Source organism: Sesamum indicum, linkage group LG2, assembly GCF_000512975.1.
Source record: "Sesamum indicum cultivar Zhongzhi No. 13 linkage group LG2, S_indicum_v1.0, whole genome shotgun sequence".
NCBI lineage: Eukaryota > Viridiplantae > Streptophyta > Magnoliopsida > Lamiales > Pedaliaceae > Sesamum > Sesamum indicum.
The window spans coordinates 10,041,206-10,055,341 of NC_026146.1; the positions used below are offsets into that span (position 1 = coordinate 10,041,206).

The window sequence follows — 14,136 nt, forward strand, 5'->3', positions numbered from 1 at the left end:
TCAATATTCATTAATGTCAAATAAATAAATATATTGATCGGATATCACAATCAATACATAATTGAAACACATTCCGATTCCAATCTCCCCACGAAAATTAATATGCAAAAGAAATATATCCATTTCCAAAATTTAAAAAAAAAATAAAACAAAACTATCCCCTTAATTTTAGGATGGAGATTAATAATTCTAATTAAGTTATAACTCTATATTATATACACATATTCTCACACTCCTTATTCGAAAAAATATACTTGATTAGAGTGCCTATCAATTAGGCAATAATATCAAGAAAGATTTGGGGTCAGAAACCCATCATTAAAAACCCCTCATTGGGTCTGATTTTTTTTTTTTTAATATGTCACAGATTTTTATTCTGGTTCCCAATATTTTATCCACTGCATGAAGCAAACCCCTTTTTTTTTTTTTTGTTTAATATATAGGCCAATAAATGCTTGCTTTTACTGCTGCTTCAATGGTTGGGGAAAGCAAAGTCAGGAAAATGGAGCCCCCCCCTCCCCTCCTCTGCCCTGCATACTAATCTTAAACTATTCTACGTTGAGAAACGTGTGATTTCGAGTTATTTTGACTTTGTCACACTCAATTTTTAATTAAATATATATAATTTATTTGATTTGGAATTATAATTTTTTATTTATATATATGTGGGCATAGGAAATGGCGTATGTGGTAAGGTAATTATTGTCATCTTCTTCTCAATGTTTGCTACTTGAAATGCTATAAATAATTATCTTATTTATAAAGTGATTGCTAGAAATGAAATAATAATCAGACCAAATAAAAAATTTTGATTTTAAAATTCAGTATTATAATATGAAAATTAAGCGTGTGAAATTCAAAATTGACCCGTATCTCCCTCCCTCCTCCACGACGATGGTCCTCTTCTTCGTCCATCTCTCGCGCTCCACCGCCTCCGTGTCCATTTATCCCTAACTTTGCTCATCTTGTCCTCCCTCTTGGTCGTTGTCGCTTTGTCCCTTTTCGGACCCAAAAAAATGTAAAGATTATGAAGTGAGGAGGGTGCAATGGTATAGTCCAATTAAGGGGTGTTGAGAGTGAAGTTTGGACAAAATTTGACCACTTGAAAGGAAAGGGTTAATGAATAAACCTAAATGCTCTTGCATGAAGTGTCTTTTTCCACTAGTTTTGATGGTGTATACATGATTGTTTGTATTCGGCAAGGTGGTCTGAAAATGAATTCAATTGACTGCAAATTAAGATGTCCGGAGTAGTCGGCAGAGGGCTTATGTAAAATGTGCCCAAGAATTACAACAAGAGTCCCTTTCTCACAAGATTTTCATACAACACCCTCTCTCTCTACCTCTCTCTTTCTCTCCCCTCAAAATTTGCCTCTCAAGTGCTCCGTACTACAAATCCAGCCAGAAAAATATACTGCACCGCACTAAATTCCAACACTTACAACCCAGCTTCAGGCCCCATTTCTGAACCCTTCTTCCCCTTCTATTCAAATTATTATAGACTTCCCAAAAAATCCTTTTTGTTTTTTTTTTAAATTATTTTTTGCGTATATATATATATATATATAGATATATACATACATGTATCTCTCTCACTGTCTTAACACCCAACTTCACCCTTCCTTGTAACACCCTTTCAGTGTCACCATCTTTTACCTTTCCCTAACCATACACCCCCACCCCCACCCCTCTGATTCTGTCATGTAAGACCATTAATAAGAGTTGCCTTAATCTGGAATTTCTCTCCCTCTTAGTCTCTCTCCAAGATTCCGATATTACTAACAAGATTACATTTTTACATAATCCCAGTTCAAGATTATCGTATTCCTTCTCAGTCTTTTGTCTATAAATCCTCGCGGAGTTCATTTCCCTGTTCTCATCATCTCCCTTGCCTTCTCCACCAAACAAGAACATAACCCCTTTCTCTTCTATCGCTTATTCATTAGATAGCCCTTGAAAGGGAGAAGAATGAAGGAGATTTGGACAACCATGGCGTCCATGATGGGAGTCTGGGCTTTCTGTCAAAGCCTTCTGCACACTGTTTTCCCCCCAGAGCTCCGTTTTGCTTCCCTTAAATTCTTCCACCGCCTGTTCAACTACTTCTCCTCCTACTGCTACTACGACATCACAGAAATCGACGGTGTCAACACGAACGAGCTTTACAACGCCGTGCAACTCTATCTCAGTTCCTCCGCCTCCATCTCCGGCAGCCGCCTGAGTCTCACCCGTGGCCTCAACTCGTCCTCCATCACCTTCGGTCTATCCAACAACGACCGCTTGGTGGATTCCTACAAGGGGGTTACGGTGGAGTGGGAACACGTCGTCACTCAAAGGCAAACACAAACATTTTCGTGGCGACCGTTGCCGGAGGAGAAGAGAGGCTTCACTTTGCGGGTCAGGAAAAAGAACAAACAGCTGGTGCTCAATTCTTATCTGGACTTTGTGATGGAGAAGGCCAATGAATTGCGGAGAAAGAATCAGGATCGGTTGCTTTACACGAATTCGAGGGGAGGGTCTCTGGATTCGAGGGGTCATCCTTGGGAGTCCGTGCCCTTTAAGCATCCCAGCACTTTCGATACATTGGCCATGGATCCCGCCAAGAAGGCTGAGATTATGGCTGATCTCTTGGATTTTGCAAATGGGGAGTCTTTTTATCAGAAAACTGGGAGGGCTTGGAAAAGAGGGTATTTGTTGTACGGCCCCCCTGGGACTGGCAAGTCTAGCATGATTGCGGCCATGGCGAATTATCTTGGATACGATATTTATGATCTTGAGTTGACTGAAGTGAATACTAATTCCGAGTTAAGGAAGTTGCTGATGAAGACAAGTTCCAAGTCCATTATAGTCATTGAAGATATTGATTGTTCCATTAATTTGACGAATAGGAATAAGAACGCCGGCGGCGGCGGTGGCAGCAGTGGTAATTCAGGTTCAAGGAAAAATAGCTACGATGTGGCGGCGCCGCCAGGCGCCAACGGCGGTGAGGACGGCGTAAACACCATAACGCTTTCGGGGTTGTTGAACTTTACTGATGGATTGTGGTCTTGTTGCGGGAGCGAGCGGATTTTCGTCTTCACGACGAACCATATCGAGAAGCTTGATCCAGCATTGCTGAGGAGTGGGAGAATGGACATGCACATACACATGAGCTATTGTACATTTCCATCATTGAAGATTCTATTGAAGAACTATTTGGGGTATGAGGAAAGTGATTTGAAGCAAGAGGTTGTGGATGAGCTGAAGGGGGTAATTGAGGAGGCGGAGATGACGCCGGCCGATATCAGTGAGGTCTTAATCAAGAACCGTCGGGATAAATCAAAGGCGGTTGATGAATTGTTAGAGGCTCTGAAAATTAAGGCTGAGAAGAACAGAATTAAACCTAGGGTGATCAGGAACGGAAGCAATGAAGTTGAAGATGAGGAGCAGGAGAAGCGGGCCTTGGACAGCCCGAAAGAGGGCTCTGATCAATTGCAAGAAAACTGCAATCAATGTGATGATAAAGAGGGCCGTGCTATTGAAAATGATGATGATGAGAAAATGCATTAATCTTACTGCTGTAATGGACCATTTCTTGGTAGTGAGAAAGATTCAAGAGGAGGATGAAATTGGGAATTTGGCAATGTAGAAAAAGATGATTGTTAGAGAATTCAATGCCTGCCCCCCCCACCATTTGTTTTTGCTGCTTTGATAATTAATGAAATGAATGGGAAATTTGGTTTAGCAACCACCTTTGAGACAAATTCAAGAATGATGGATGTTTGTATGCCCATGTCCTAACGTTAGTTCATGTTCATGTGGTCTGTTGTGCTAGTTTAGTTCAGTATTGTCTTCCGAGGTTGGCAACCATCTCATCTTGGCCTTTCATATGATAGTATTTCCTTTTCCACATGGTGGTCTGGGTGTTGTGTCTTGAGATCCTTGTGCACAACACATTTGGAAGTTTTCCTTATAATATATGACTTTGTTAGCTGGATCACTTGTGATTGCACCAAGAGTGCACATGCAGATGTTTGGAGTTTAGATCAGAAATTGCCAAACCATTTCTGCAATTATTCTGACATTGACGTTTCTGGGCTCGTTCTATCTCAAGGGGTTGGGGGCCTTTTGGAGCTTCGAGTATTAGTATTATCAAGAAACGACACCCCGGAACAACTGTGGATGCAGCTCGACTCCATTCTTGGATTTATGCACTTCTATCAAGTTTGAAAAAAGAAAGATTCTCAAGCATGATTGCAAGTAAAAATTTGGAGTATGATATCATGTGTGCTCTAACGATTAATTCCTTATATTGGTACAAATTCACATAATCGGCATCACCAAGCTTAATTACAAGATCTGCCTATATTTTTGTGTGAAAAAGTTGCCTCTGTCTTTATGTGAAAAAGTTACAATGACAGACAATAACAATGGAGTACAAATACTTAAACTGCTTGACACTCGCTTATCTGTCATGTTTTGGTTGAAATATTCGCGTGAAAAGGTTGGTTCACAACGATCGTGTAATGTGATTAAATCATCCGATAGTTCAAATATCGTTTTCTTTTTTGTTTTAGGCATAATTTTTTTTAGACATCTAAATCTAAACGCTTTATCGAACCATTCAGTCAATAGGAGCAATGGGCATTGTGCAAAAATGATAAGAACATGGTTCACACAACTCGTAGTTTCTCATCTAAAACCAACAAATGCAAAGATCTATCATTACCAGAATGAAATTTCAAAGACAACCCCAGTCTATTAACCAAGATCTCAATGTTACATACTTGTTCAACACCCGATCGCAGCATGCTTGCGTCCCATAACATCTAAAAACATCACAGACCTATTATTAAGCATAAAATTTTGAATTAAATTTAAATGAAAATGAGAGTAGCTCAAGTGGATAATGGAGAGAGAGAGAGAGAAAATTCAAAAAAAATAAAAAATGGGGAGTCGAAGAAAGAGAGAGGAAACAGCTTTAACAATGTGAAGATTTGATGTTGGAATAAAGAAAGATTTATAGGAGGAAAAGCAAAGAGCCCCCCTTCTCCTGAGGCCGGTTATGATGAGAAAAGTTGACATCTTTTTAGTGCCCTTTGCCTTTGATTTTATTACTGAGTTGGAAAGCCAGATTTGCCTTTTTCCATTTTAGCCTAGACTAGAGTAGAGTGGATTACTTCTTATCCTACGTGGTGACAGCAACAGCAACAACAACTAATTTGTCAATGTTGTAAAATCCTGTCCATTGATTTCCATCTGGTGGGTCCCCCTTTCACAAACTATAGATTCATCATCATCACACTTTTGTTAATTAATAAACAACACTGGGTTTAGTGGTGTGGTTGGGGGGGTTTTCTTCAACAGGTGAAATTTTTATTCATACTTTTTTGTTGTAGTTGGTTTGATATAATTTGCCATTTTTACCTATTTTTGAACAACTTGTTTCGGTGCAGGTTTCCACTTCAGACTTGCATTTTGTAGTGATGACATCCTTGTAATTCTGGTATGGATGTGGAAAACCTAATATAATCAACGTCCCACGTATTCAGACAGCGACTCCACATTAATCCTCATCTTCTATTACAAATTAAGCATTCTGTATTGACGTTTTTTAGGGTGTATGCAGAAGTTTTGAAAAATAAGGATAGTATGTATAAATGGTGTCCGACACTTCTTATGAGTGTATGTGTAATTATTAAAAAAAATAGAGAATAATTTTTGTAAATAAATAATAGGTCCGGGAGTGTAAATATAATCATCTCTTTTTAATAATCACTTTTAGAATTAAATTTCATCAAATCAACGTCTAGATAAAAAAAAATATATAATTTTTAGCTTTTAATTGCATCACGATTATTTTTTACTTAGTCACTCAGTATGCCCATTAAATAACTCATTAATTTTGAAATTTAGCTGAATTGCATAATCAATTACGAAATTATGAAAACAAACGATATAATCAAAATTTTCATTAATTAATTGCACAACTGTCGTGCCAAACTGTATTATATTTCGAATTACACTTTGTACATACACATCATATTCTGTTGTCTTTTGTCAATACTTGTCCCTTTGTTAGTAAAAATGGGTCACTTTCAGTCAAATGGTTATGAGTTCGATTCCCTCTGTCAATTTGAGGATCTACATTAGTTAGCAGTTTTGTAAGTACTCATATAAGCAAAATATGATCTCGGGACATGTTCTGATTCACAGTGACGATCAAAGTCAACATATGAAACGAAAAAATAATTTACAATAGAATATTCTAACCGACTGATAACAATCCTAACAAAAAATTTCCTTTTTCAGACTGGTAAATTTTTTATTATATACTTAGATAACTACTTATGACCTCAAAATAACAAGAGATTAAAAGTTTGAAGTATGATATTAATTTAAGTGTTTACCACTTAATTAAGGAGATGGGAAGTTACAATTATACCCTCACACACACACACATTTTAATGACTATTGATTATTTTAGTACTTAATTTTATTTTTGAGTGGCACTAAAGTAGGATGGGTATCATAACTTGTTGCCTCTACTTTATTTATTTTGTAATAATATAATAATTTTGGGGCCCTTTTGTAATTTAAGAATTCAATTAATTTGTCTACTTCTGCCTATTTTACAATATATAAAAGCTGCTACAGATCACCGCATAACAAATCACTCCCTCACCTCCAAAGCTTCACTATTTATGATGATGTGAAGATGATTAGATGTTCTCCCACAAATCACTATTAAGATTAGTTAGGGTGTCTTTGGCTTTATTTGGAATTATTTTATATTATTCTTAGATTTATTTTAAATTAATTTATAATAAACCCAATTTTAATTGCTCCTCTTAACTCGCGGTATTCACAATCGTCAAAGTTTGAGGCCATAGATTGGAATCACAAGAAAAAATATTATTTTTGGTAGTGACTTCGTACTGTGCATGATTAAAAGTAACGAATAGCAGAAAAATACTAATTAATTATGATTGCACAACGACAGATTAATTGTTGTTTTCTGCAAAAGCGAAGCCAAAACTAAAAACTACAACAAATTATTTAGCCGTGGTCAAAACTTAGTTGTTTGCAAGAATTTTGTCTGATTGTGGTGAATAGTATTGATTTACTATAATTTTTTGTTGTCATTTATAATGTGGGAAGTAATTCCTTTTTTGTGGCTGTGAATTCACTGATTTGTGGGTGTTGATTTTACTTTTAATAGTAGCTGTTCGTCTTCTGTAATTGTATTTAATGATTAGTTGATATGTGATCTTAATAATTAATAGGGTAAAATACACTTTGTCCCCTTGAACTATCCTGATATAACACTTGTTCCCCTAAATTAACAAATATAACGCTTATCCCCTTGGTTTGATAAAAATACTCCTTATGCTTTGAATAATTATATTATTTTTAATATATATATTTTAGTATTTTACATATTAAATCATCATCAAATTATTTTTAATTAATTTTTCAATAAAAAAATTACAAGTGAAATATAAATTAATATATATAGTAGATACACAATAAATATAATATAACCAATAATTCGTATATGCTTTTTAAAAGAAATTGATAAATATATATGGTTAACCAAAAGTTAAATATTTTTAGAAAAAAAAGGATAAATATATTATCATATTTTTTTAAAGAAAATATATTCAAAAGAACATTTAGTTACTCATTTTTTATCTAAAAGAATAAATAGTTAACACCTTAATTTTATTACAAAATTAATAAATTTTTTTTATGAAATTGCTTTATATATTTTTTGTACTCATTCATTACTTAATTTTGAGTATATAAAATATAATAACATTTAAACTATTTAATTTACTAATTTTCTATTACTTCATTATAATTAAAAGATGCTTTTTTCAATTGAGAAAATTCAATTAAACTTAAAATACAAAATTTTTAGAAAAAGGACTTCTTTGAACTGTACATATAATACAAGAGTAAGATTGTCCAAAAATTAATTATTAGGGGTAAGTGTTATATTTGTTAGTTCAGGGATAAGTGTTAAGTCAAAAATAGTTTAAAGATGCAGAATATATTTTACCCTAATTAATATATAGATTATTCAACGATTGACTATTGAAATTTATGATTTACTTATAATCGATTCATTAAAAAAAATGTCAAAACTCTGTCTAATATTTATATATTAAAAATTATCATTCAATCTTTGAATTATTTCTAAGATTCTACATATACAAATATAAAATACTTCAGTATTGGATTTTGCATAATTAATTATGAAATAGTATTATAATATTTTTTATATAAAAGTAATTATCTCATAATCAATTATGCAGATCGTGTGTGGTTAAACTGCGCCTATAAAGTTTATACTATAACCACAATTGAAACCTAACGAGATAAACATTATTTTATTAATTATGATTATAAATAAATTAAAATTTAGAATCTCCTTTCATTATAATAAAGAATATTAATAACGATAAAATATTAGATGACAATTCAAGGGTTTCCATTAAAAATATATATTAATCGACAATAATTTTAGTATTTGATTATATAATTATTAGTAATAATAATTATATATTTGGTTATCATTATAGATAATTAAAATATATGTATATAGTGACAATTTAATAAATATATATATATAGTTCTAATTGTTTATATACTAGTAATTTTATGTACGATTTTCTGGTTAAAATCAAAGCAACATTTAGGGTGCGTGTGACCACTTTTTTTTTTTTTTCGCAAAATTATATTTTTGATCTAATAGCTTTATGTTTTTAGCACTTTTAGTCCTGTAATTTACTTCATTTTTTGGCAAATTTAGTCCTATATTGATAGTTTTGTCCCTTTATACTGTAATACATCTCATTTTTGTCTTGTAATTATGAATCATTAGGGTCAAAATTGTCAATACAAAACTAAATTTTTCAAAATTATAAGAACCAAATGTGAGATATTTAGGACTAAATTCATCAAAAAAATAACTAAATGTGCAAATAAAATAAGTTACAGGACCAAAAGTGTTAATAATTTAAGTTATATGATCAAAAATGTAACTTTACCTTTTTTTTATGAGATCCAGTTCATTCTTATCAATACATTCAAACTCAGAAACTGATTTAATATATATATCAATATTTTCAAATTATCAAATATATTTAAAGAAAACAAAAAATTAAAATATTATAATATTAAACTAAATAAATCTATATCCATGGAACTCGAATGAGCAACTTTTTATTCTTGTGACTAGTCTTTGAGGTGAAAGCGATGAGTTATTATATTTGAATAAATCAATTACAATCATTAATATTAAGACAACAATTGACAATTATAACAATTGTATACTAATTATCAGTATCAAATAAATATATTTAATCAACAATTACTATTAAAATAGAACGACAACTATTATTAAAATAGAAAACATCCCAACATTAGTAGGGTTCGAATCCATAACTTTAAAGTTATTAAGTTTTAATATCGCCAATCGAACTAGACCTCATCCGTAATTCCTCTGCCTAGTTTGGAAGTGGGTTGTTGGGTTATAACTACTGGTTCGTATTAATGTGACGCCAGACAAAGAGGGACTATGACCAGGCCAGACCTTCAAAACCAACCCCTCCCCTCCCCCTTGGATACTGGAGATTACATAAAGTTCTTGTCAATCAACATCTTTCCCTTTCAATCAATTTTACGTTTTTAACTTCTTCTCTTTTGATTTGAGGCCGGGGTTGCTTCAACTATTTTCAAACTTGAAATAAATCGTACATCTACTTTTTGCGACTTTTAATTCAAGAGTTTGTGTAAAAATGGTCACGCTTTCGATAAATTTTGATGCGGCTTTAAGTTGAGCTATAATTGAAGGATTTGAATAATGTTTAAAAGCAAAAATTATGGAGGAGAAAGATCTTCTTCTCCGTTTGGGACGTGATGACATGGATCGAATTCACATTAATCAGATTCTAAGAACCAATTCAATCATATGTCGATGCACTAAAATAAATATAACTCTTTGTATGATAAAAAAAATCATAACGAATATAAATTAATCATAGTTGAATAATGTCCTTTAATCGTTGTTTCTGTAAGTGAGGCTAAAATATTAGCCGTAACTAAAAATCGCGACAAATATTTTGATATGTTGATTAATCATGGTCAAGATTTAAGTTTTCGTATTGGTGTTGTTTGAGCGTAGTAAATATTATTGATCTACCATAGTTTTAAGTTGTTACTGTGTTTATATGTGTTACCCCTAAAAGCCATTGGCCTAGATGGAGGCCGAGTCGACATAAGTGGAGGGTCGAGGAGGTGCGGACCTCTTGGCCAGTTGCAGGCCTAAGATCTTGTCTGGACTCGAGGCCTAAATGTGGGAAAGCCTAGGTTCACGAGCCCACATAAGATGCCTAGGAGGCGTCTACCCACATTAGTAGGAATTCCCACGTGGCCCACCTCAATTGGAACGTAGGCTGACTCCAGATGTTATCTCTTAATGCTTTACTGTTTTACTTTCTTTATTCAAATACAGATTTCAACATTGAAGTGCTAACGGTTCTTTTATAAGTTCTTGCTCTAACGTATGCAAATCAAAGTTCAAATATTTCAAATTACACCTCAAAAAACGAGTATCTTTTGCTCATATCGATAGCGTAGAAAAATATTATGTTTCTTTGTTTGAGGAAACAAAAATCATAGATGCATGGGCATTGGGCAATGTGTGTGCCCCTAGTAATGATAATAATAATAATAATTGAAGTGAAATCCATATATAGGGAGAAATGAGAAGCAGGTACGTAGACTTCAGCCATTCTAACAAATCATGCAATTTCGCTGGCATGCACATTATACTCTTTTGTACTTTGTAGTTTTTAGTCAACAAAAGATGGATGTGGACCCTTTCTATACCTTAACCACAACTCTCTTTCCAACAAACTTTTGCACTTTACTTTCTCATCCAATTGGTTTCAATCTCATCGTGTGCATGTCGGATTTCTTTCTTTCTTTTTGTAATAAAATAATTATAATATTAGTAATAAAATCTTTCTTGTATGGTAAAGAGATAGTTGTAATAGTTTGTGGCGGAATAAGTCGTACAAAAAATTATTAGTAAAGAAGTAGTAAAAGTTGAGAGTGTTTGAAAATAAATATTAAAAGTGAATAAAAAAAATAAAGAAGTCGAAGTTGAAGTGTTTGGGAAAGCATTTGTAATTTGGCTGCAGAAGTTGGTATAAAATTGTTTATAACTTTTGGCTTAACTCAACTTAATTTAAACAATTCAGAAGCAGAAGTTAGTTAGGTTTACCTTTCATTTAATATTTTTAAATGCTAATTTTGTGCTTATAAGGAAAAAGATGCAATAATGTTAACATCTCTCCCTTTATATATACGCAGAATTTTACATTAAAATATTAAAGGGTAAATTGCATAAAACTCCCTTGTATTTTTAAAATTTAGCTAAAAATCCCCTATTTTAAAAAAATAGGCAAAAAATCCCTTGTGGTTTTCAAAAATATTGCTTACTCTCCCCTTCCATTAGGTAAACCCTAAAGGTGTTAAATTTTTACTAAATTGACCGTTATACCCTTCTTATAACAACTATTGATCTTTGAATATATAAAATGAACTGTCCAAATTTTAAATAATTTAAATATATTATTTATTTATATATACACTATATATAACATAATATAACTATTTCTTTGGAATCTTCTCTCTAAGATTCCAGCGTCGTTCGAATGAATTTCTAGTCGTGGCTTACACCATTCGAATCCTCTCCTTAAGGGGAACATATCCATACCATCAATTTGAATTTTCATTGCCCGGAGAGAATGGGCTTCGAGCACGATCGATGAAGCACCTCGGTTTATCCTCGGTGCCTTCACTCTAGCCACTTTGGTTTTTCCTATCTCTTAGTCTCGGATTTTGAGACTCATTAATACACGCCTTTTCCATTAAAAAAAATAATAAAAATTCCCATATTAAAATTGTAAAAAACCATTATGTTGAAGATAAACGCTTCAGTCAATTAATACATATATATATATATATCATCAGTTGATTATAGTGATTCTCGACAATCGAGCGCACAACCTTTCGACAGAATCTACACCCGTTCTTACCATTGGAATCAATATTTGCTGGTAATTGATTAGTCAATCGTCCTGAATTACAATAGATTGAAATGAAGGAAAATAAAATAAAGTTACATCCTTGCTTTTTCATGTGATGAAGAAATGAAACGCCGACCTTCGATTAAACTTAAATGTTTGCCTAAGATTGTCAAATAATATCTGATATCTAATTATGGCGATGTTGCCTTTGATGAGATTAATGTTTGAATATTGGTGTCTGAAAATTTATGAGTTTTGGAGGATAGTGAGAAAAGAAGGGTGAATGAATGAATGAATGAATATGCCTATTCTTGAAAGTAGCATGTGTATATAATATGATCAAGACCTTTACTTTCAATTTTCAACGTTTGAAAATGTTCCTAATTTGACTAAATGCTACACAATTGAAAAGCATTCAAAAGAAGAACATTACGACCAAGAATCATGATAAGCATGTGTTTACTATTATTATTTTATTTTTAAAAAATATTTTTTTAGAATTATTAATATGTTTGATCAGTTATGAATATTTGAATCTCGTAAATAACATAATATATTATATTTTACTAATAAAATAAATGAAATTATGACGCAAGTATTTTATAATATTACTAACAGGGTCTTGCTTGATTGGTGTTGCGATTTCACAATCAAAATATTATGAGTTCAGGCTTCACGGATGTGGGTGTATATATGTCTACTCTTACAGTAGTTTGTTATTTCTCTTTGTTTCATTTTGACGTATTGAATCAATTTTTGAATTTGAATATATTTAATAATATGATAAATAAGGTAAAAAAAAATGTCAACATTTATACATATTAATTAATATAGTAATTAATTTATGTACCTTATGGAAACAAGTCGTCATGATCTTTTCTCGACCGCCAGTACTTTCTCATCTTTATTCGTTATTTTTCTTAATATATGAAGGAATTAATAATTATCTTAATGCGACTTTTCAATTGTCTACAATTTGACTTTTTGTTTTATAATATTTTCCAAAGAATTAAATGTCAATAGTAAGAAACGTGTTCACGTACGACACATTTTAATTCAATTAGCATTGAATTCACGTATGCATCCACTCACACACGTTATTAATGAATTTTGAACCCGGTATTTTCACAATGAAATGTCGAGACACAAATTCTTGAGGTGTACTTCAAGGGACTGATGCGCAATTGTAATTTGTTATTGCATGACGTAAATTTTATTAATTAGTAATTAAAATCTAACTCTTAATCAATTAACTCTTGTGATTTAGAGAGTAATTTTGTTTTTTTTTTAAAAAAATTTATTTCGTTCTTTTTCTTATTTTTCAAACGTTGGAAGTTTAAATTTTTCTTATTTCGTCATATGGTCTTTAGTCGAAGCCGACACGCCATCTACATTAAACTTTTCAAAGGATTTTTTTTAATTAATTAATTAATTGCTAGGAAAATTTCAAGTTCGCTTTCTTCTTCTATGTATTTTTAGCTAGTAATTTTCTACACGATAATTAATAATTTTATTGTATTTGAAGGAAAGTAAAACCCGATTTTCTTTTTCTTTTTTTTATTAAAATTATGAGATCAAAAAAATTACTAACATTACTACGTCTGGATGTTTTGTTATGTTATTTATTAAAAACAAAAAATACGAGGTTGTTTTTTTAAACCATCGATCATTTTTAACACTTATATTTTTTTTGGTTCGGAGCAATATAATTGTAAAATTATTTAATTTTTTTTTTATTTTTCAACTCTCATATAATTAAATTTGGAATCATGTAAATCTGAAATAAAAGTTTTATGGTATAAAGCAAATCATATCAGGAAAAATATCGAAAGAGATAGGAAAATTTCTCAAAAAATTATGAACATACTCTGAGGCCTGCAAGGGTGGACGTGAGCCCCATTGCCCTCCACAGACTATAAACAGTTGCAACTCGACTCAATCATTCAGGTATGTCAAATCAATTTACTGTAGTATAACAATTTTATCTGAAATTTGACATAATTACAAATACCCCATTGTTGTTTGAGAAATTATAGATACCCGTTGATATTTTGATG

At 32.2% G+C, this 14,136-nt stretch overlaps 1 protein-coding gene across 1 annotated transcript; it reads left to right on the forward strand.

Moving 5' to 3' along the window:
- On the forward strand, window positions 1,600–3,723 carry LOC105155686 (AAA-ATPase At5g57480-like). The gene has a single exon (XM_011071607.2). It carries the CDS (start codon window positions 1,968–1,970, stop codon window positions 3,543–3,545), a length of 1,578 nt encoding a protein of 525 aa, XP_011069909.1. The 5' UTR covers window positions 1,600–1,967; the 3' UTR covers window positions 3,546–3,723.

Coding starts and splice junctions, on each gene's coding strand:
- LOC105155686 (XM_011071607.2), top strand. CDS start 1,968: ATGAAGGAGATTTGGACAACCATGGCGTCCATGATGGGAGTCTGGGCT.